Genomic DNA, 23493 nt, shown 5'->3' with positions numbered 1-23493 from the left:
AGATCATGACCTAAGCGAAAGTCGGACGCTTAACCGACTAAGCCACCCAGGCGCCCCCAGAGCCATCTTTCTTATAACTTTGTTTTCTCATGGAGCATACCATCATCAGAAGCGGGAAAGTGATCCTACCTGGGGTTTAAAATCACTAGCTACACCGGGCAGAGGTAAAACTTATGGATTCCTTGATAAAAGGCCAAAGTTGTACACTAAATGGTTTTACAATGAACGCAGTAGTAAAGACTTCGGCGAAAGAAAAATGACTGGCAGTGAGATAAAAGGGGCTTATATTGTAAAGTCAAAATGTCCCAGGTAGATAAACAGCATTAACTTCTCTCATGCATAGTGGTAATTTAAGAGAGGAAAAATTCTGGTATGTTAAAATTGAATAAAATTGAAGTAGATAAAAAAGAAATCTAGTATGTGTTTAGTCATTCAGTTCTTACATAAATCCATTTATTTTACTATGACAAACTCAGAAGGCCTACGTCGGTAGCCTGATACACTGGGAAAAGCATAGTTTTTTGGTACAATAACAGTTATTACCAGAGATAGACATCAAGAATTACTATGCTAACCAGAAATCTGAGAATGAACAAATCTTAGTCTAAAGAGACACAGAGTAGTCTAGTTATTCAAAATCTACACAGTAATCTCCCCATGTACATGAAATAGGTGAACCAACTGTCTAGGGAAGGAACATCTATAACCTGGTTTGCTTTGAAACCCTTGATTGGTTCCCTCAGATGGGGAATTTAAGTTGAATGAAAAATGCCGTGGAGAGGGAAAAGCGCTGCTTTCTGTCAGTGAAGGTAAGCCCACCCTGTAAGATGACCTGAAACCCTGAAATCTGCCAGCCAGGAAGAATAACTGAGGGAATTTCATATATATTATTCTGGAACTGGTGACCTCTGAGTCAGTCTTTTCAATCTCCTCAGTGTCTTCCCTATAATTAGAACCTGGCCACAACTATTTTAAATAATGAGTCTTACAGTCTGGTGTAAAAACTTGAGTTCAGGAGTATAGTTCCAAAACCCATTTAATAATAAATATGGCCAGTAAAATTCCGTTTCCAATGATTAGAATTTATTTGTTCTGTAGAACCAAATAGAAAACCATAAGAAAGTGTTAAAAAAATTTTTTTTCAGGCTGAAGAAATATTCGAATCCATATTTCAGAAATTAAAATTCTCGTGAGGATTTAAGAAAATTATATAAAGAAAGTGGACTAAAGCCAGGCATGTAGCAGCACAACACATGAGATTCTTCCATCTGTTTTCTCTGGATATTCAAAATTTTAAAGCAAGGAATGTGTGGGCGGTAATCAAATCTGTTGATTCAATGAACCAAATGTCTTTTTTTTTTTTTAATTTATTTTTTAATGTTTTATTTATTTCTAGGAGAGAGAGAGATAGTGTGAGCAGGGGAGGGTCAGAGAGAGAGGGAGTCACAGACTGAAACAGGCTCCAGGCTCTGAGCTGGCAGTCAGCACAGAGCCCAATGCGGGGCCCGAACCCACGAACCGCGAGATCATGACCTAAGCGAAAGTCGGACGCTTAACCGACTAAGCCACCCAGGTGCCCCGAACCAAATGTCTTTAAAATGTTTCACTGTCAAGGCCTGCCAGGGGAGGGCGTTAGAAGAGCATGTAATCATGGGGCTGGAAGTATTCCTGCCATAAGCTTATCAAAAATTCCCTCCATTTCCAACCAAAGGTGATGGCCCACATAGCTGCCCAGGCTGAAAAATAATTACCGATCTACTAGAGCTCCAGGTAGAATGTGCCATTCCAATGCCAGTGCAGCTTACAGCACGAGTTCTCCTCTAATGGGACTGATTACAGTAAGATTTTATTTCTACAATATATCTTGGGGGCTTTCAAAGATTAGAACACACAGATCTCTACCACTCTAGCCTCCTTCCCTGTATGGGAAACAACCGAGTCGTGAGAGCATTTATCAGGCATGGACACACCAGGCCTCGCAGGTGCTGGACAGGAATCACAAATGCCCGTTCCACAGATGTTTTCTGTTAACCGGAAGCCTTTGGTTTATTTTGCTTAGCAAACCATTCCTCACTTTTATCTGCCGCCATTGCCTATAGAAAGAGAATTGGAACATATGGTTAAGTCTATAAAACAAAACATACAGTCCACTTTGTACCTCTCACTGCACTGCCCACAGTCATGAACAATTAAGACACAATGTGTTTGTTCGGTATAGAGTATTATGTTTCATTTCACCGGATGCGGATGAGTATCGAGCAACAGAGTCTCACGTGGCAGAGTCAAGGGTGAACCGTGCAGCGGGGGAGCGTGGCTGGCCAGCCGATTCATCAGAGAGCAAGGAGCAAGCACACTAGGCTGCAGGGTCCTTGGAAGAACAGAAGGGGCTGTCACTCTTCGCATCTGGGTAGGTTCTCAAGAATCTGTTAGTGCTAATGAGACTCGGTGTTATGAGACCCGATATGAAAAGCAATTTTCATGTTTTAGCTATTAAGCCTGGAATGGTTTGCTTTTACTATGCCTCCTCCAATACCATTCCACTGATGTTGATACTGTTTGGTTAATTTGGGGCCTCTTAATTAAAAAGAAAGCCTTGTGAATATATTTTGGTGCCACTAGAGTGTTTTTATCTTACTATTCCACGAGGTTGAGACCATGGAGAAGGGCTTACAGAGTGGTCTACACTTAGAACCTAAGTCTGTTAAAACTTCCTGTCCAGTGGTGCGTGGGTGGCTCAGTCTGTTAAGTGTCCAACTTCAGCTCAGGTCATGATCTCACAGTTCATGAGGTTGAGCCCCGCGTCGGGCTCTGGGCTGACAGCTCAGAGCCTAGAGCCTGGAGCCTGCTTCAGATTCTGTGTCTCCCTCTCTGTCTCCTCGTCCCCTGCTTGCTGTGTCTCTCAAAAACTAAAAAAATTAAAAAGAAAAAACACAAAAAACCCTTCCTGTAATACAAACATGCATATGCTAAATGGGTGTTTGGTAAGGATACACATTAATTTATCCAGTCAAAATCAAGTATAGAAATACCTTTAAAAATGCTAGTTTTCATTCTGAGCTAGGTATGATGTTGGGTTCAGGTGTGGTGGCAGAGACCTGGTCTGAGGCTTTGAGGAGCACAGAGAATAGCGGAGGGCTCAGATGGAGACAACTCTTTTGCATGAGGGCGCACGCATGGGTGTCTCCTAGGGCATTTGCTATGACAGAAGCACGAACAAGGTGCTAGGAGACCAAAAGAAAACAACTAAGTGGTTGGAAAAATGGTATAAAAAGACTCGTCTACCTCAGCAGGAAGTGCAAAGATGGTGTCTGCCACTGAAAATGAAGAAACAGAAGTACGCAAATTTTTTTAGAAACCTCAAAGGTGAAAGTGGCTGTCCTGGGCGGTGGGACTCCGAGATGGGACAAGACACGGTCGCACTGACTTAGAGGGTATCTTAGTGCTGCGACTGTCTTGATGAACACAGAAAGGTTTTCGAAAATCAAGATGTGCAAAATAAGAGAAAACTGACAAAGGTGCAGACGTTTCTGTCTCGTCAGAGACATAATAAATGGGGGAAACGACAAACTCTGGTGTGGAGAATCCAAGACAGCTTGTGGGTTCTGAGGGAGGAGTTGAAGAAGGAAGGAAGGAAACAAACCTTCGGGAGGAGGCCAGAAGACACATCTCAGGGAATATGCACCGCTCCTCGGCCTGGGGTGGGAGGGAGGGAGGGGGCAGCACAGAAGACTGGAGAGCAGGGAAGAGTAGGGAAGTGCCGACAGCTTCCACGCGCTGTCAAAGACTTTGGAATGTCACTTGGAGACAACAGGAGCCATGAGAAGACTAGACAGTTTTTGAAATTACTGGATCTACGCGGTAGAAAGCTGGTGCTGGCAGCAGGGATGGCTGGAAGGTGAGAGGCGGCTTCTGCACTATTACAGGTGAGAATGAGGGCCCTTTGCAAAGGGAAGTGGATAAACAGGAGATTTCAGAGTAGAACCACACCTCTTGGTGACTAAATAGCTAATGAAGTTAGGGGTGAGGAGAAACAATGTTCAAAAATTGCTTCTTAAGTCGAGAACTATTCTAAGATAAAAAGCCTCTTAAACGCTGAAGTAAAAGCAGTTCCACTGCTAGGTATTTACCCAAGAGAAATGAAACACGTCTATAAGATTTATACCAGGATGTTCGTAACAGTCTTCCTCCTCCTAATAGATAAAAATGTTATGTTAAATTGGTCTACCTTTAAAAAAAAATTTTTTTTTAAATATTTTTATTTATTTTTAGGAGAGAGAGAGAGAGACAGCGTGAGCAGGGGAGAGTCAGAGAGAGAGGGAGATACAGACTTCGAAATAGGCTCCAGGCTCTGAGCTGGCAGTCAGCACAGAGCCCGATGCGGGGCTCAAACCCACGAACCGCGAGATCATGACCTAAGCGAAAGTCGGACGCTTAACCGACTAAGCCACCCAGGCGCCCCTAAAAAAATTTTTTTAATGTTTATATTTTTGAGAGAGAGAGAGAGAGAGAGACAGACAGACAGAGCATTAGCAGGGGAGAGGCAGAGAGAAAGGGAGATACAGAATCCAAAGCAGGCTCCAAGGGCTGAGTGGTCAGCACGGAGCCTGATGCGGGGCTCGAACTCATGAACCATGAGATCATGACCTGAGTTGAAGTCAGATGCTTAACTGACTGAGCCACCCAGGAACCCCTAAATTGCTCTACTTAAAAAAAAAAAAAAAAAGTCTTATTTATTTTTTAGTAACCTCTACACCCAATATGGGGCTCCAACTCACAGCCCTGAGATCAAGAGTTGCATGCCTTTCCAACTGAGCCAGCCAGGTGCCCCTAAATTGTTCTACTTTTTGAAATGCCCATGGTTTATTTGGGTGAAGAAGTTTCATTGGCTGTTAACACTAGTCTGGACAGAGATAGCACTAAACATAAAAAAAAGTTGATAAACTGGACTTCAAATTTTTCTGCTCTTCCCCGCTTATAGCAATGGACAGATCCATCCTTGACACAGAAAATCAACAAGGAAACAATAGCTTTGAATGACACACTGGACTGGATGGACTTAACAAATACATTCAGAACATTTCGTCCTAAAGCAGCAAAATACACATTCTTCTTGAATGCACGTGGAACGTCCTCCAGAATAGCCTGCATGCTGGGACACAAATCAGCCCTCAACAAGTACAAAAAGATCAAGATCATACCCTGCATATTTTCAGACCACAACACTATGAAACTTGAAATCAACCACAAGAAAAAAATGTGGAAATACAACAAATACTTGACGACTAAAATTTTTTTTGTTCTTGTAAGACTGTGTTAAAATAAATCGGCAAGCCATAGACTGGGAATAGTTCTTGCATTGGTAGATATTTAACAAATGACTCGCTTCCAAAACTCCAACCAATCAATGAGATTTTTTTAAAACATGGATTTGAGCAAGCCTTGAAAAATAAGCAAAAATTCAAATGGCAGAAGGGCCATTCCAGGAGAATAGAATCATGTGAGCAGACACACAGTGTGCAAATACACTCCTAGTTAGAGATTATGAATAGACTAAATAGCTAAAACGTAAAAGAGATCAGAGGTGTGTCTTCTTGCCATGAAACTCAGTGGATCATATACATTGTTCTGTATTGATATAGTGCAATTACATTAAAGCTAATTAAAAAATACATAGGGAGGGCTCCTGGGTGGCTCAGTTGGTTGAGCATCCAACTCTTGATTTTTGGCTCAGGTCATGTGATCCCAGGGTTGTGGGATGGAGGCCCTCATCAGAATGATCAGGGAAATTGTAACAAAAACTGGATTTTACGTGACATGAAGGATATACCATTGATTTGTGTGTGTGTGTGTGTGTGTGTAATATCAATATGGTACATAAGAAAATTCCTTGATTTTTACTTCCTTTAAATTATCTTAAAATGTTTAAAATACTTAAGTATTTAGGGTTGAAATAATACAGCACCTAAGATTTGCCTTACAATTCCCCAGGACACACACACACACACACATACACACACACACACAAGTGGGGTGGGAAGGAATGACGAATGATATGGCAGAGTTGACTGGTGACAATCACATAGGGGTCTGCTGTACTCTCCTGTGTGTTTTTGGAATTTTTAGTCACCAAGTAATAATAAAATCTACTAAGAAAAGAAATGGATAAAAGACTTGAACATATGATTCACAAAGGAGGGTATGCAAACAGCCAATAAGCATCTGCAAAGATGCGCAACCTCAATAGTTAGCAGGGAAGTGGAAATCCCAGCACGCTGAGAAACCACCTTACAAGCTCTAGGAGAGCTAACACAAAATCTCGAAAAGCACCAATGCTGACAAGGATGTGGAAAAGCCGGAACTCGCAGAAACACACACGGCTGGTAGGGGTGTAGAGTGGCTCAATCGCTTTAGACAACTATTTGGCAGTTTCTTATAAAGCAAAAACAATTCCACTCTTAGGTATTTATCCAAGAAAAACGATTCACGTCTATAAGATTCACACAAGAGTGCTCACAGCAGGGGCGCCTGGATGGCTCAGCTGGTTGAGTGTCTGGCTCTTGATTTCAGCTCAAGATTTCACGGCTTGTGGGACTGAGCCCTGCGGTGGGCTCCGTGCTAATGTCATGGAGCCTACTTGGGATTCTCTCCCCCTCTCTCTGCCCCTCCCCTACTCTCACTCTCTGTCTCTGTCTCTCTAAAAATAAAGAAACTTAAAAAAAAATGTTCATAGTAGTCCTATAAATAGATAAAAAACTGGAAACAACTCAACTATCCACCACCGGAAGAATGGATAAGCAAATCATTATGTTCATAAAATTGAATACCATTCAACAATTAAAAAAAGAACAGGAGTACCTGGGTGGCTCAATCACGTAAGCGTCCAACTTTGGCTCAGGTCATGATCTCATCAGTTTGAGTTTGAGCCCCGAATAGGGCTGCTTTGGATTCTGTCTTTCTGTCTCTCTCTCTCCCCCTCCTCCCTGCTCATGTTCTTTCTCTCTCTCTCTCAAATAAATAAATAAACCTTAAAAAAAAGAAGAACTCTGATATATACAGTTACATGGAGGAATCTCAAAAATGTTATGTTGGGTGACAGAAGCCAGGCACAAAAGAGTATCTACTGAATGATTCCATTTATATGAAGTCTAAGGACAAACAAAAATAATGTGACAGAAGTCAGTACAGTAGTTGGCTCTAGGAGGCGGGGGTGGGAACCAGCTGGAAATGGGCATGAGAGGACTTTCTATAAGGATGAAAATGCTCTATATTTTAAGTAGCAGCTGAATGAGAATATTTAGCTGTCAAAACTTATTATCAAATTGAACATTACATTTCTGTTCATTTAAATTCTATATAGGAGCACCTGGGTAGCTCAGATTCTTTCTCTCTCCCTCTGCCCCTCTCTCCTGCTCAAGCTCGCTCTCTTAAAAAAAAAAAAAAAAAAAAATCCATGTGTACTTTACCTCAGTAACAACAACAAAAAATACCTGTTTGTATTGGGAGCCATTCTGAGCCCACTAGCCGAGAAACCTCCTGGTGAGGTTAAAGCAAGTTTGCACGGTCTCCTGCCAATCAGATGATGACCGATACCCACCCCCACTCAATTATTTCTGCTTGAGCACTGACCCCTAGGGTACCTTGTTGATCAATATCGGGAGTGACTTGTCCCCTTATTCTGGCCCTGGTATGATGACTGCAACTTGTGAAGGAACTTATTGTGGGAACTTCTTTTGATTACGGGAACAGACATCGTGTCTCCAGAAGGTCCTGTTTCCCTCCATACTTTCCCTTGAACTATGAACAGGCTAATGACCCTTACGCATAAAAAATTGACCTTTACATGTACAATTCTGTTTCTACCGTTGCGTTAGTCCAAGATGTTCATACAGCTCAACATGTAAATCAACTAACCAAAAATGTCTCTCATGCCCTAGCTATTCAAGAAATCATAAAACTAGACACAAAGGTAAATGCCCTCGAAGAGGCTATTCTATGTATTGGAAATGAGCTAAACTCTTTAAAGGTATGGTTGGCTCTCCGGTGCTGTAAAGAATATAACTGGAAAATCAAGTCTTGCCTGGAGACAAAGAGCCTAACTTAGAAAGAAGGAACAGATCAGGGCAGAAGATAAGTTAGTACATACACCTTTGCTAACTGATGGTGTATAGCAGCCCCTTCCCTAAGGCCTACATTGCACAAACACCTTCCCTTACCCTGACAGCTGTGATAAGGATGGATAAGAGTATCTATAAACCTATGACTTAATCTTAGCGTTATCAAAATGTGAACACCTTGTTATTTTCTTAGTTACTCAACCTCACTATAATTGGGGCAGTTCTGCAAGAAGACTTCTGTAAAACCTGTTTCTGTTCATTTTCCAAAAACGTCTTATCACAGAGAGCTATCCATTGTAAAAATTCCATTTCCTGATGCCATGTTAACATTTGACCTATAAAGACACCAAAATCGACAGGACAGAGATGGCTGCCTGGTGATCAGAAAGGATCTCAGGGCTCTCTCACTCTCTCTCTTGCCGACACCGTCCATCCTTCAGGGACCCCTGGACCTGCCGGAGCCGGCCTCCGACACGTTTGGAGCTTTGGGAGGAGTAGGGACTAGAAATTAGAAGTCAGAGAATGGGGACACCTGGGTGGCTTAGTCTGTTAAGTATCCACTCCTGGTTTCAGCTCAGGTCATGGGTTCAGCCCCATAGTGAGCTCTGCGCTGACTGTGCGGGGCCTGCTTGGGACTCTCTCTATCCTCTCTCTGTCCCTCCCTTGCTCTGTCTCTCAAAATACATAAAAGTAGAAAAAGGGGTCAGAGAACGGATGACGGTTACAGCTCAGCGCAGAGGTAACCAGAGTGCCCAGAGAAGAGGAAGAATGGCACATGAGAATAAAAGACAGCAACGTGGGAGCCCACGCAAGTCATTTTGGAACGAGACAGAAAGCCGTGCCTGTGTCTGAGAAGCGGTCAGATATGAAGGTGGCGAGATCTGTAAGACCAAAGCAGAAGAGAGCTCAGAAGAGGACAAAGTTGGTCAGTGACATGAAAAAAGCAAGAAGGAAAAGAGTCTAACAAACGTGCTCCCTGAGAGGCTGCCTGACATTCTATTTTCCTTCATGATAAAATGTATAAATCGTACATTTTCTGTTTCTTGCTTTCGTTGACATTAATTGAATGTCTGTTATTATGTCAGCAGTTTGTCACCTTCTATAAACCATATGACAATCCGGAGGTAGCTGATCTGATTGTCTCAAAATTTTAGGTAAGAAAACTGAAGTCTAAGTGTGCGTGGCTGGCTTAGCTGGTAGAGCATGCAACTCTTGACCTTGGGGTTGTGGGTTCGGGCCCCACACTGGACTCAGAGATTTCTTAAAAGGAAACAACACTGAAGTTCAGAGAACTTAAGTGAATCACTTCAGGTCAGTCACACAGATAGTAAGTGACAGAACCAGGACAGATCGATTCGTTCCTTTAATCATCAACAGAGCACTTGCAGAGTTCCTATCCCACAGCAGCTGCATGAGGGGCTGGCGAACAATTGCTTTGGATGCTGCTGGAAGGCTGAGTTTGAGGAAGGTAGGAAAGTAGTTGCAGGACCTGGCAAGACGGAGGTCATGGGTGACACCAACACTGGCGTTTCACAGAGTCACAGTAGCCAGTATATGACAGACTGAAGTGTGAATGTGGTAAGAAGTAGAAACGGCGTGGGGGCAGATTTTTTAAAAGAAATATGGAGAAGGGGATGGGGGTAAAAGATTTTTAAAAGATGGGAGACTCGAAAGCTCGTTTGTGTGCGGAGGAGAACCGTTCACTGGAAAGGACAGGGGTGGCGCTGTAGGTCGCAGATGAGGGGACCAAAAGAGCTAAGGGAGTGAGGGGTGCACGGGGTGTCTCCCTCACCGCGCAGGGTCACGGTGCGTGCAGCAGAGCAGCCTGAGCACGTGGCAAGGGACCGATGCCGCACTGGGCCAAGAGTCCTAAGTTGGGGGGGAGGGGCGCCTAGCTGGCCCAGCTGGTGGAGCATGCGACTCCTGATCTTGGGGCAGTGGGTTTAAGCCCCACATTGGGTGTAGATCACTTAAAAAAAAGTTTGGGGGTGCCTGGCTGGCTCAATCGGTAGAGCATGAGACTCTTGATTTCAGGGATGTGGGTTTGAGCCCCACGCTTGGTGTAGTGATTACTTAAAAATAAAATCTTACAACAAGAGTCCTACGGGTGGCAATGAAAACACATATTCCTGGCTCAAAAGTCACCCCGACAGAAAAAGGACACAGCGTGGAGCCTGTTGCTTCCCCCGTCCCCACAATACCATCCCCAGTGGGCCTATGGGGATATAAAGTCAGAAGTGAGACTCACATCATCCAACAACTTGCTTCCTTCTGGATCCATCTCAGAAAGTTCTCGAAATGCTTCATCCCCCACAAAGCAAATTTCATGTCCGTCCTACCCCAATAAAGAGAAAAGAAATTTGGCGGAAAGACACCTCGCAGAAACCCCTGGTGCAGCCCATCCCCTCCGTGAATAATACTTACAGGGTCAGCCAGAATGACCACTTGCACTGTTGCTTTTCCTGGGGTATCCAGACTCACCAGGGGAGTCAGGATCTTCTGGTTCTCCCTTTTCATTAAGTCTTCTAAGTCTGGTAACTTGAGGAAGACAAAGAGGCACAGTGAGCAAGGGATTACGTACCACTCTCACGCCGTGGTCCTAAGCCACCCTACGGGAGGATCAGATCCACCAGAGAGAACTCAGGCACCATGTGTTTCATTCTGTTATCTCAGCCGCTCTTGAGACAACTGTTGAACTTGATACCAAAGCACAATCAGAATAAACCTGACGTTCTTAGCGGGTTCAACTAGCTAGTCACAGAGCTTAAACCAAAGATCTAGGACCAAACATTACCTCTTTTTGGGGGCAAGAAAAGGCAATTCTTCCAAAAGCTGAAGCATGATCAACGGGACCCTTGATACCCTGTAGTTCCAGCTTACACTGAAAAGAAATGAGAGAGGTCTATTTTTCGGAACAGGTTATATGGCTAAAAAAAGAAAAGAAAAAAAATTTAAACAGCACTAAAGGAATAAAGTAAAAATGAATGCTCCCTTCAACTTTCCCCAAAGGCAACTAGTCCATAGTTTCCTGGAAGACATATGGCATAAACAGATCTTTTTTTTTTTTTTACACAAACGGCAGCATAATTTACACATTATTCTGTCCCTTGTTTTTATCCAATGTTACTATGTCAGCACATAAGGATTCACCCCATTCTTTCTGACAGCTGCACAGTAATCCACTCTATGGGTGACCTATAAATTACTGAACTATTCCTCTAATGCACAGGACACTGAGGTTATTTCTTATCTCCTGCTGCTACTAACAGTGCTGTGACAGATAACCTTGTACACATGTCTTTGTGCACATGTATGGCGATCAGGTCTGTAAAATAAATTCTTGGGAGTGGACTTGCTGGGTCAGAGTGCAAGGACTCAATCATGTTCAAATGTTAGGTTATCAAAAAAAAAAAAAAGATGAAATTCAACAATGACTTCTGACTCCGCAATTCCACTTCTGAAAGGCTATATCCCCCAAAATAAACAAAGGTAATATTTGGATGATGAGGTTAGCAGCAATTTTTATTTGCTTCTTTCTGCTGACCTGTGTAAATATTGAGTCACTGTGAAAAAACGCTGACAATAACCTTCATGGTATCCTCATTTATAAGCCAAATACAAGGTAACAGATTACTTCTCTCCAAGATCACTCACCTGGTTATCAGCATAGCCCAGCAATGCCCTTTGCTTCTCTTCATCTTTTTCATAAATTTTCATTCCCAATAGATTAGACCAGTAGTTTAAGGATTTCTGAAGATCAGACACTGCTAGAGTGACTTTTAATACAGGGTCTGGAGAGTAATAAAGCAGTAGGAATGAACAGGTCAGTGCAATAGACTAGAACAGAAAGACTAAATCAGGCTTGTGTATATATAAGAATTTAGCTTATGATAAGAATGGGGTTTTATGTCAGTATGAAAGGGCACATTATTCAATAAATGGCATGAAGAAAACTGGCTTGTCATTTGGTGGGGAAAAATGTACACTTTTTTTTTTTTAATGTTTTATTTATTTCTGAGAGAGAGAGACAGCATGAGCAGGAGAGGGTCAGAGAAAGAGAGGGAGATACAGAATCTGAAACAGGCTCCAGGCTCTGAGCTAGCTGTCAGCACAGAGCCTGACACAGGTCTGGAACCCAAGAACCTTGAGATCATGACCTGAGCTGAAGTCGAACGCTTACCGACTGAGCCACCCAGGTGCCCCAAAAGATTTTTTTAAAACCTGACACCAAAGGTAGAAAAGCCAGGAAACAAAAAATTAGGTTAATTACATGAAATGTAACAACCTAGGCAACAACCACCTCCCCCCAAAAAGAAAAAAAATTATAATCAAAGAGTAAATGACAAAGTAGGAAACATTTTTGCAACATACATGACAAAAAGTCCTTAATATTTTTTTCTCTTTGTTTAGTTTATTAATTTTTGAGAAAGAGAGAGAAAGAACAGCAAACAAGCAGTGCAGGGGCAGATAGAGAGGAAGAGAGAATCCCAAGCAGGTTCGGCACTGTCAGCACAGAGACTGACGCGGGGCTCAAATCCATGAACTGTGAGATCATGACCTGAGCTGAAGTCAAGACTCAGACACTCAACTGACTGAGCCACCCAGGTACCCCAGTCCTTAATATTTAAGTCACCTCTAAACATTAGTAGGAAAAAAGACAAATATCCTAGAAAAATGGGTACCAAGCGCAAATTGGTAACCCACAGACAGAACTGGGATGGTCGGTGAACACATGGGAAAGCATCCAACCTCACAAATAATCAAAGAAATTGGAATTAAACCACAACATTTTGCTATCCCATTGGCAAAGGATTGTAAAAGTTCACAGTATTAACAGTGATAGGGTGGGGGAGGAAATCACAATCATAGAGTACTGGCAGAGTGTTAATTAGCTCATTTCTGGGCAGCAATTTAACAGAATGTACCTAAAGCCTAAAAAAAATGTAAACTGCTTTTGAAAGAGCAATCCTATATTCATCAAATGAAGAAGTAATTGTAGATGTATGGAGGGCTTTCGACACAAAGACATTCTTTACAGTGTTGCCTGTAACAATGAAACACTAAGGACGGAAACATCCTACAACAGGCAACTGTTTAATTCCCAGATGTAATAAACACAATGGCATCACTACAATGAAGTCCAAGATACACACATATATACATTTATATACACGTTTCTTTTGATCACTGATTGGAAAGGTGCACTCTAAAATGTTAACAGTGATTATCTCTGGCTATGTGGGTACTGTTTTCTTTCTTCTTTGTTTATTTGTCTAGGAAAACAATCTATTTTTTTCAAAAAGAACAAAAGTTTTATTAAAATATTTAACATTATTGGAAATTTTTATATTGTAAAGTGATCCCTGAGGAGCTGTTCTGACTATGAGAAATTCAGGACATTTTTCTTCAGTTTTCACTGCCTCTGCCCCATTTGCTAAAACAGCAGCAGCAGGAGTGAAGTGTTTCTCACAGGGGCCTCCGCCTGGCGGCTGTTCGTTTTCTCCACTCACTGAGAAATAAACACATTCCAGACAACAGGGACCCCGAGGGACACAGAATAGGAATGGTAACAGTACTGACATGACCCAGTGACTCAAAGGAGGGCTGGACACCAGCTAGACTGATAGAGGTGACTCTATTGCCAATCAGAAATTAACGTCCCGAAGTATTATCGTTCCAAAGGACTAAAACATCTCAGAACTGGGGGGCTCTCCATTATTTTATTTATTGAAAATCACTGGGGCGCCTGGGTGGCTCAGTCACTTAAGCGTCCAACCCTTGATTTAGGCTCAGGTCACGATCTCACAGTTGTGAGATTGAGCTCTGGTTTGGGCTCCACACTGAGCGTCATGGAGCCTGCTTAATTAAGATTCACTCTCTCTCCCTCTGCCCCTTGAACCTCCACTTGCTCTCTAAAAAGACAAAACTAATAATAAAATAAAGGAAATACTATTAAAATTAGGGGAAAAACACCACAGGGGAATTAATAGTAGGAGTTAAGCTTTAAAGTTAGTACAGAGGGGCACCTGGGTAGGTCAGTCAGTTGAGTGTCCAACTCTTGGTTTCGGCTCAGGCCATGATCTCATGGGTCATGAGATTGAGTCCCGGGTCGCGCTATGTGCTGTCAATACAGATTCTGCTTGGGATTCTCTCTCTCCTCTCTCTCTGCTCCTCACCCCTGCTCACATGCATGGTCTTTCTCTCAGAATAAGATTTTTAAAAAGTATATAAAGCAACAATCACCTGTCAAAAATAATCATAAAAATCCCAGTAGTATACGGAAACTCCATCTGGCACGGAGTGCTATGGTGCCGGTCTAACCTCCCACCCTGGAACAGATCATTCTCTCCTTCACTCAGCTCCAGAGGAAAAGCAAGTAGCATGACACACAGCACCAGACTCCATATGGGGGCGCCTGGGCACTGAGGCGGACTAGTGAACGGAAGGGCCTGCATCCCCCATCTCAGGTCCGCTTAGAGGAGTGTGTTCACGGACCGAAGGGACAGGCAGGACCGCCTTTGCTGTTCACCAGGTTTTAAAAATCTTTTTTTCTGCCATTGTTTCTTTCAGCAGAGCAGACGGCAGAATTTGTAGGAATCACATATATGACGAGCACGCTTTTAGTAAATGAAACAGCCGTGCAACGTTTCTCCCCTCATGGCAGTCACCGTGGTGGACTCCTCACTCCCATTCCACCCTCACTCCCTCAGTACCAGCTCGACAGTTTGGGAAACTGACCTCAGCTGGAGACCAACTCGTCTAAGGTTGATCCTATTTCCCTTAGCAGTGGCTCATTCAGGAGCAGGGCTGTGAATAAATCTGACCAGCAACTTTGCAGGAAGACTCTAGGAGAGTTTTGCTCTGCTTTTATTATGTTTTCTTCTTTTTATTTTATTTTATTTTATTTTTTAATTTATTTCTGAGAGAGAGAGAGGCACTGCAAGCCGGGGAGGGTCAGAGAGAGGGAGACACAGAATCTGAAGCGGGTTCCTGGCTCTGAGCTAGCTATCAGCACAGAGCTCGACACAGGGCTGGAACCCACGAACGGACGCTTAACCGAGAGCCACCTAGGTGCCAGGCTCTGCTTTTAATAAAAACCAACAGGTTGAGTTGCCTGAGTGGCTCAGTCCGTTGAGCGTGTGACTTCGGTTCAGGTCATGATCTCACGGTTTGTGAGGTGAAGCCCCACATCGGGCTTGCTGCTGTTAGCACAGAATCAGCCTCAGATCCTCTCTACCCCTCTCTCTGCCTTGTCCCTGCTTGCACGTGTGCACTCTCGCATTCTCTCTCAAAAATAAACATTAGGGGTGCCTGGGTGGCTCAGTCGGTTGAGGGTCTGACTTCGGCTCAGGTCATGATCTCACAGTTCGGGAGTTTGATCCCCCACCTCTGCCAGCAGAGAGCCCACTTCGAATCCCCGTCTCCTTCTCTCTCTGCCTCTCTCTTGTGCACATGTGCACTCTCTCTCTCTCAAAAATAAACATTAAAAAAAATTTTTTTTAAACAAAAAGCAACAGGAAGTCAGTCTCTCCCTCCCCTGCTAGATGAGAATGTGGGACCACATAGCCACCCAGCAACCATGAGGGAACCAGCTCTAGGAGATGTGGACCCCCGCCCCGTGAGCTAGAACATTTTCTTCGTGTTCCGGCTCGTTTGAGATCGATTTTGTTACTCTCGGCTGAAAGTGTCCTAACTGGATACATTCCCTGTAGAACAGAACCAAAACCGGTTTAGATCTCCTGGGATTATGTACTGACATTCTAATATGAAACCATGATTTCTGAAAAAACAGACAATGCTGGCTCGGGAAAGACATGTCATGCCAACAGAGACTTCACAGGAGAGAGAAATCTGCCTCCTCTCTCCTTTCATCAAGGATGCCGTCGGACGGAGGGCTTTTACAAGCCTGGTATAATTACCTGCCTGAGGTGGACTTCGGTTCTGCAAAAAGAACTTATATCCTCCAGGGGCTTCAGTTTCAAAAACACCTTCTGTAACTTCGCTGAGTGGCCACCCCAGCCTCCGGGCACTGCTGACGGCCTGGCTAGAGGCGAGTGTGATGCCCTGTGACAAATACCAGTGTCATCAAGTGTGTAACCACAGGTCTTTTCCAGAACGAGGTAATGAGGCAAAACCCCACTGCTTTCACAGCGTGCCACCGATGATTTAACAGGCATTCAAATGTTTCGTCTAGTGATGTTAAAGTAGGTTTTGGACATATTTCTCCTACAAAGATTCCAAATGTTGTGAATCGTAGGACAGAAACTCAAAGGCTAGAGAGGTTTGATCGACTTAATACCAAAGATGGTCTCTTTCATTTTTGTTTTTTATTTAACGAAGATAATCTCTTCTAATTTTAAAGATCTAGTCAGAGAAATCTTTTTTGTTTTTATTATTTTTGAGAGAGAGAGAGAAAGCATGTGAGTGGGGAAGAGGCAGAGAGGGTAGGAGAGATCTGAAGCGGACTCTGAGCTGACAGCACAGAGCCGATGCAGGGCTTGAACCCACAAACCGTGAGATCATGACCTGGGCCGAAGCTGGACGTTTAATCGACTGAGCCACCCAGGCGCCTCGAAATCTTGATCTTACCTTAGTTTGCTAGCTACCTATTTAAGATGTTTTGTTTTTATTTTTGCTTTCTAAACAAAAAAGTTTAAACCAACTATCAAGGTATCATTTAAATTTAATCAAAATACCTAAAAATGTACACTGTCTTCTGATAAGACCAGCTGCACTTCTAACTTGGATTATCAATAACAGCCTCTCTTGGGGCGCCTGGGTGGCTCAGTCAGTTAAGTGTCCGGTTCTTGATTTCGGCTCAAGTCACGGGGTCTCGCAGCGTAAAACTGAGCCCTGCGTTAGGCTCTGTGCTGATAGTGTGGAGTCGGCTTGGGATTCTCACTCTTTCCTCTCTCTCTCTTTGTCCCGCTCTCTCTCAAACAAACATTTAAAAAAAAAAAAAAAAGGCAAAAAAACACCCAGCCTCGCTTTCCGTGAGTCTCGTCAATCCAACATCCGCTCGGCAGCCAGAGTAAATTTCCTGAAACACACCCTACTCTCAGACAGCAACTGGATGTTGTTTCTCCCCCGCTTCCCCTGCTTGCAACCCCCGAGAGCTCATCATTTCACTAGGGATGGCTTCTAGTGGCCTGAAAGGCCCCACACAATCTGAGCCCAAGTCACTTCTGACCCAGCTCCTCCCACTTTCCCCTTGCTCTGTCTCTTCCAGCCACACCGGCCTCCGTGCATTTTCTCGAACATGCCGGCTGCCGTCTGAGGGCTTCTGCACAGGCTGTTCTCTACCTGGATTGCTCTTTCCCATGATACCCATGCAACTCTCTTCTCTCCTGCAAGACTTTCCTCTCATGTCACCTCCTCGCTGACCCCTGCCCTGGACACCTTCCTTAAAACTAAAACCAGTCATGTGTCCCATAGTCCTCCTCCTCCCTTACTCTGCTCTATTCTTTTCCAATAACAACGATCACCTTTAAAACAACATATTATGTGACTTATTTCTTTACTCCCCTGCCAGGCATAGGTTTTTGTCTGTTTAGCTCCCCAGTTATCCGTAGTTCCTAGAACCGTGCCTGGGACACAGCAGGCACTAGGCACATATCTGTGGCAGGAATAAATACCACAATAATTTAATACGTAGTTCACGTCACAAATTTATTAACACACATGTAAACTAAGTTCCTAGGTGTGAGACCGCAAGGTCAGAGGATAAAGCATTAGTCATTTCGACGCTGCGGAAGCGAGGATGCGGTGATGTCACACGCCCTCATCAGTGCTGTGAGAGAGTGGCGCTCTCCTAACGCCCTGTCTGACCCGGTGTGCTGTCACACTGTTTGATTTTTGCCAAGCTGCCAGGTGACCAATGGTAGCTTGGCAGTTGAACGTTGTTTTTTTTTTTCAATGTTTAAGAGACATTTCTAATTTATTTTCTGTGGCTGTCTCTTCATAGCTTTTGCCCTTTTTTCAAAAAACCACATTGTCAATCCTTTTCTGTTTCACCTATAGCAGATCTTTACAGAAATGGGGGTTCCGTGTAACCTGTCTTTCTGCTCCACGAACTGAGGCGCACAGAAGGGCCCTGTCATCAGGGAACCCTGCCTGCCAGAGGGTCTCCGGGAGGCCCAGGCCCAGCCCCGCTGCTCTCCCCCACCCTCACCATCTCCGGCCCCTGCTGCTCCATCAATCAACATCTGAGTGGAGCCGGGGCCACGTTCGCAGCGCCAAAGTAGTCTTGCTCTTTCTTCCCTCCCGGATTTAAATTTGGCGAGTAGAGACAAGGAGAAACAAACATGAAGAAATGTTCATATGCACTCAATCACCAAATCCTCCGAACTCTACCTCCCAATCGGCTCTCGAGCCCACCCACTTCTCTCCATCCGCTGCAACTACCGTGTTAAAGAACTGGCGGCCCGTCGCTTCCCGTCCCACCCCGGCGCCGTGTCCTCACAACCCCCACGCCCCTGCCAGGCCGGCTCTTGTACACCACAGACGCGGTGTCACCCCCCGCTTCAGAAGACTCCAGTCTATTTTTAGAATGAAGTCTAAACACCTGCCTGGGACGCGGTCCCAGCTTACTTCTCCAGCCTCACATCTGCCCCCTTGGTGTCCATGCACCTCGCTCCGGCCAGACGTGCTACTCACAGGTGCCCGTGCTACTCACGGGTCCCTCGCTCTGGCCAGATGTGCTACTCACGGGTCCCTGACTGCCACGCTCCGCCCCCCCTGCAGGCCTCTCCTCCCACTGTCCCGCCTGATGCCACTCAGCAGGGCAGCTCGGGTGTCACTTCCGGAGAGACTTCCCTGCACTCTCACCAATCTGGGAATAAGTTGGGAATTCTTCCCAGGTGTTCCCACATCCACCTGTTCTCATGCCAATCCTGGCACTTATCATACTGTGTTCCTCTGTCTCTTAACTTGCCTCTCCGCCAGGCAGGAAGCTCCTCGGGCCGGTACACGTGCTTCATTCTACTGCACCCCCGGGACCTAACAAGGTACACGGCATATAGCAAGTGGCAAAAAGTATCTATTAAATGAACAAATTAGTGAGAGACATGCAGAGTGAGAAAAACAAAAACGAAGATACTAACTATGATAAATCTGAACAGTCCTTTTCATTTACAAACCACTTTTATAGATAATTTGATCCTCGTAAAAATTCCACCTTGATATCATTATTATTTTAACAGGCGTTAACCAACCATTTGATCAAATGACCAAAATAAACATCTTGTATGAGATAGGTCTGCTTAGTAGAGAGTAAAACTAGTGCCTGCTATCTGGTTGTGTATTTGGGCTCAGAGACATTATCTCTATCATGTAGTAACTGCTCAATAAGAGAAAGATACTATAACTATTAGAAGCACAGTAACTTGAATTCTTGCATGAAAGAATGAATGTAGTGCATGCAATGCCTTCTTCTCTTTCTCCTTAAACCTTCTCATGTTTTCCTCTCACTAGCACTGGCTGTAATAGCGCATCCCAATCCTAAAGTTCATTAGAAGAGAGTTCTCTGGTTGGTGATCAGGACTGACCAGACCAATGACTCTGGCCCTTCTGCCTCTTAAGGTTCAATCATTCCCCCAGAGGAGTCTTATCTCTGTCAAAGCTGTCGCTAAGTCTTAATTTTTTTTTTTTGTTTTTAACGTTTGTTTATTTATTTATTTATTTATTTTTTATATATTTCTGAGAGAGACAGAGAGAAAAAGTGTGAGCAGGGGAGGGTTAGAGAGAGAGAGGGAGATACAATATCTGAAGCAGGCTCCAGCTCTGAGCTAGCTGTCAGCACAGAGCCCAACGTGGGGCTCGAACCCACGAACCGCAAGATTATGACCTGAGATGAAGTCGGACGCTTAACCGACTGGGCCACCCAGGCACCCCTGTTTATTTATTTTTTTTGAAAGAGAGAGAGACAGATCATTAGCAGGGGAGGGGCAGAGAGAGAGGGAGACACAGAATCTGAAGCAGGCTCCAGGCTAGGAGCTGTCAGCACAAAGCCCAACACAGGAGCTTAAACCCATGATCCCGGGATCATGACCTGAGCTGAAATCAAGAGCTGGATGCTCAACCGACTCTTGATTTTGTCTGGCTCAGGTCATGGTCTCACCTTTTGTGGAATCAAGCCCTGCAGCAGGCTCTGCATTGTTAAGGATTCTTGGAATTCTTTCTCCCCATTCTCTGTCCCTCCCGTTTGCATGCTTACCTTTTCAAAAATATAAACTAACCCCCCCCAAAAAAAAACAAAACAAAAAAAACCCCATAAAGGTAATCACTGACCTGCACCCAAAGGCAATCAATTTCAGCAGTCATCATACCCAAAGCTGTATCAGGGATCTCAATAAAAGGCACTGCCAAATATCTGCTAGAATGAAATGACATTTACCATGAAGTCGTTGCCAAGCTTGTAGTGTCCGATGCCATAATTGTAAGTCAGTTCTGCGACAAAATGATCATCCTCTGGTCCAAATCCCACCATTGTTTTACTCCATTTCCCATCATAGGGCCTAGAGAAATGAAAGTAAGTGAACCCCGTGACCACAGACAAAATCTGCCTCAGACCCCCCCAAAGGACCTCGTGGGACAGAGCAGAGGGCAGTCACCTCTGGTCCTCTCGGTCCCCGTAAGGGTGAGATGACCTCTTAGCTGGTGCTAAACACAGTTATGGACAGCTCCAAAGACCACCTGTCTGGCACTTATTTGAGGGAAAGATTCATTTACTTCTCTTTAAAGTAGGGGACAGGCTCCTGTAAAGAGGCTTTACTGACCTTTATTTTTTTATATATCCACCAACAAACATGTGATTCTCATTAGGCTTCGAATTTTCCAGCTTGCTATGGCTATGAAGCTCAAGAGACCCTCGATAAAACTTCGCTTCCTTTAGAACATACACTTATTTGTGTTCTTGAAGTTGCCACCCTAATTTATTGTCTCCTGAATTTATTCCCCTGACTTATATTCACTTTGAGAAACTTCTCCAGGAGTTCTTAGAGACCAAATGAGATTTTAAGAAACAAGGTATCAGGGCACCTGGGTGGCTCAGTCAGTTAAGTGTCCGACTTCAGCTCAGGTCATGATCTCATGGTTTGAGCCCCACGTCGTGCTCTGTGCTGACAGCTCAGAGCCTGGAGCCTGTTTCGGATTCTGTGTCTCCCTCTCTCTCTGTCCCTCCCCCACTAGTACTCAGTCTCTCTCAAAAATAAATAAACATTAGAAACAAGGTGTCATACCCATTACAGGCAGCTTTGCAGCCCTCTTCAAATTCCTCATGCCGCAGAATCTAGTAAGGAAAGAGAATAAATTGTCCAGTGTTACCAGTACTATACACAGCATACATAGCACAGGCTAAAATGTTAAACACAGACATTTACAACTTATATATAATAATATATAAGCTTTATTGGTAAGACAAAGATAATGAGCTTTATCTTTTGCCCAGACTCGAAGCAGTAGAGGTAAGGAAGAGCAGTCTGACACCAAGGGTCAAACAACCAAAGCTGTGAAATCTACTTACACTGGGAAGCAGTGCTGTCAGTTAAAATAACAACACCCCTCTCCCCTCAAGCCAAAGTATGGCCTTCGGCATTAGAGAATTCTGATTTGGAATCCTGGCTGTCACTCAATAGTCATGTAACTCTGAGCATGTTGCTGACGGTCCGAGTATCCCAATGCATTGTGGAAACAGATAACTTACTAGACTATTTGACACAGAACCCCACACAGAGCAGGCTCTCAATGTCTTGGCTTCTACTTTCCTTTTTGGTTCCCACTGCTACGCTCCAGTACAAGTTCCCATCAGTTTTCTCCTAGACTATTAAAATTCACCCTCACTGATCTTTTTCCTTAATACCGTCATAAAATTATGTGCCTAATGCACAGCTCTGATCACATCCTTACCCTCTTCTAAAATGTAAGACAACCCCTTACTTACTGTCCATAAAATTCCAAACCCTTAGTATTCAAGACAATCAGAAGTAGTCCCAGCCTATGTGCCCTGATATCCCATCTGAACTCTATCTAAGTAATCTAAGCTAAAGGCCCAGAACACTAGTGGTGTTTCCCAAACATACCTTATGTCTGCATTGGCTCTTTTCCTAGTATGGTATATACTTTATATAGTACAGCATATACTAGTATTTTCTAGTATACTTCTCTCTCTAATCTTGGTTTGTAGAAATCCTGGCTATCTTTAGAGATCACCTCAAATACCAGGTCTGCATGAATTATTTCCTGATGACCCAGCCCCAGATTAAATCTTCCCTGTTGTATTTCTGTAATAATAGTAGCAGCAAACACTTACCTAGCACATATGATGTATCCAATACTACACACGTAACAGTATTAATTTTCACAACAACCCTTTAGTGGAAGAGACATGTTAAGGGAGAGTTTTGTGGTTTTCCATCATTTATCAAGTTTTGACTTCCATTAATGTACTATGTACAATATACCATGTACAAATCCAACTCTCACCTCCACCCTCATCCTAGGCCAGGAGCTCTAGCTGAAGACAGATACTAGGGTCATTTTCATTTTTGTCACCAAAGCTCAACACCGGACCATGAAACACGGAGGATGTATTTTAAATGAATTCAGGTAACTCCTTTGCACTCCACGACTTCTGCACTGTCTCTGCATTAAACTGCAGTCGTGCACCTTTAAATCCCTTGCTCAAACTCCCCAAGAGCTTCCACCAGCATCTGCCACCTGATCCCTGTAGATCGCAGCTGCTCAGGGCTGGAGGCCGCTTCCGGGTGTTGGAAATAACTGGTCCTGACTTAGGGCCGGAGCTTTTGAATATACAAAAGGGACCATTCAAAGCAGCCCTACAGAAGCAAAGGTCTAGGCTGACTCTCTAAACCAAAAGGCTCCAAACCGGAAGTGACTCAGTTGTTGTTTACTGGAAGAGTATTATATCACTTTTTGTTTACGGTCTTTCCCCCACCAGGGCTGGAAGCGCCACAAGGGCCGAGGCTCAGTATCTGTAAATGAACTTCTATGAAAGAAAGGTGTGTGGGCACACAGTCGGCGACTAATAAAGGCCCCTTCCAAAGGTCGTCTAACCCAACCAGTGACATGCAACTCTTCTCGAAAACACAAGGCTAAAAGGAGTCCAGGGCTAAGGTCGGACACCCGGGCCCTGGCTGAGATTCACGACACACCCATCTGTCCCCACCATGGTGCGCCAGTCCCTCCGGGCCCCGTCTGCACCTTCATCCCCAGGACATCGCGAAAGAAATGCGTGGTCTGGAAGCGGTTTCCCACTTTGAACACGAAGTGCAAAGCTCGACGAGCAGCCATACCCACAGCTTCCACTCCCATCCCGCGTACAGTGTAGCCCGCCAGCAGCTGCGCAACTGCGCACGGGCCG

At 44.2% G+C, this 23493-nt stretch overlaps 1 protein-coding gene and 1 non-coding gene across 2 annotated transcripts; one reads left to right on the top strand and one right to left on the bottom strand.

Moving 5' to 3' along the window:
- Positions 1-1830: 1830 nt before the first annotated feature.
- GLOD4 (glyoxalase domain containing 4) lies at positions 1831-23484 on the bottom strand. Its single transcript, XM_039253717.1, has 9 exons — positions 23334-23484; positions 21353-21402; positions 20509-20629; positions 16034-16178; positions 11769-11905; positions 10909-10995; positions 10539-10652; positions 10363-10449; positions 1831-2093 (listed from the first exon to the last, which is right to left on the bottom strand). Exons 1-9 carry the CDS (start codon positions 23442-23444, stop codon positions 2028-2030), a joined length of 918 nt encoding a protein of 305 aa, XP_039109648.1. The 5' UTR covers positions 23445-23484; the 3' UTR covers positions 1831-2027.
- Positions 10105-10177, top strand: TRNAK-CUU. Its single transcript has one exon. It is a non-coding gene; the product is annotated as a tRNA-Lys (tRNA).
- Positions 23485-23493: the final 9 nt, after the last annotated feature.

Source organism: Hyaena hyaena, unplaced genomic scaffold (assembly GCF_003009895.1).
Source record: "Hyaena hyaena isolate Hyena2069 unplaced genomic scaffold, ASM300989v1 scaffold_10, whole genome shotgun sequence".
NCBI lineage: Eukaryota > Metazoa > Chordata > Mammalia > Carnivora > Hyaenidae > Hyaena > Hyaena hyaena.
This window is presented reverse-complemented; position numbering and strand designations above follow the sequence as displayed.

Coding starts and splice junctions, on each gene's coding strand:
- GLOD4 (XM_039253717.1), bottom strand. CDS start 23,444: ATGGGAGTGGAAGCTGTGGGTATGGCTGCTCGTCGAGCTTTGCACTTC. Junction 10,653..10,908: donor TTTCTTGCCCCCAAAAAGAG/GTAATGTTTGGT, acceptor GTCTTCCTCAAG/TTACCAGACTTAGAAGACTT. Junction 10,450..10,538: donor TGGTCATTCTGGCTGACCCT/GTAAGTATTATT, acceptor TTATTGGGGTAG/GACGGACATGAAATTTGCTT.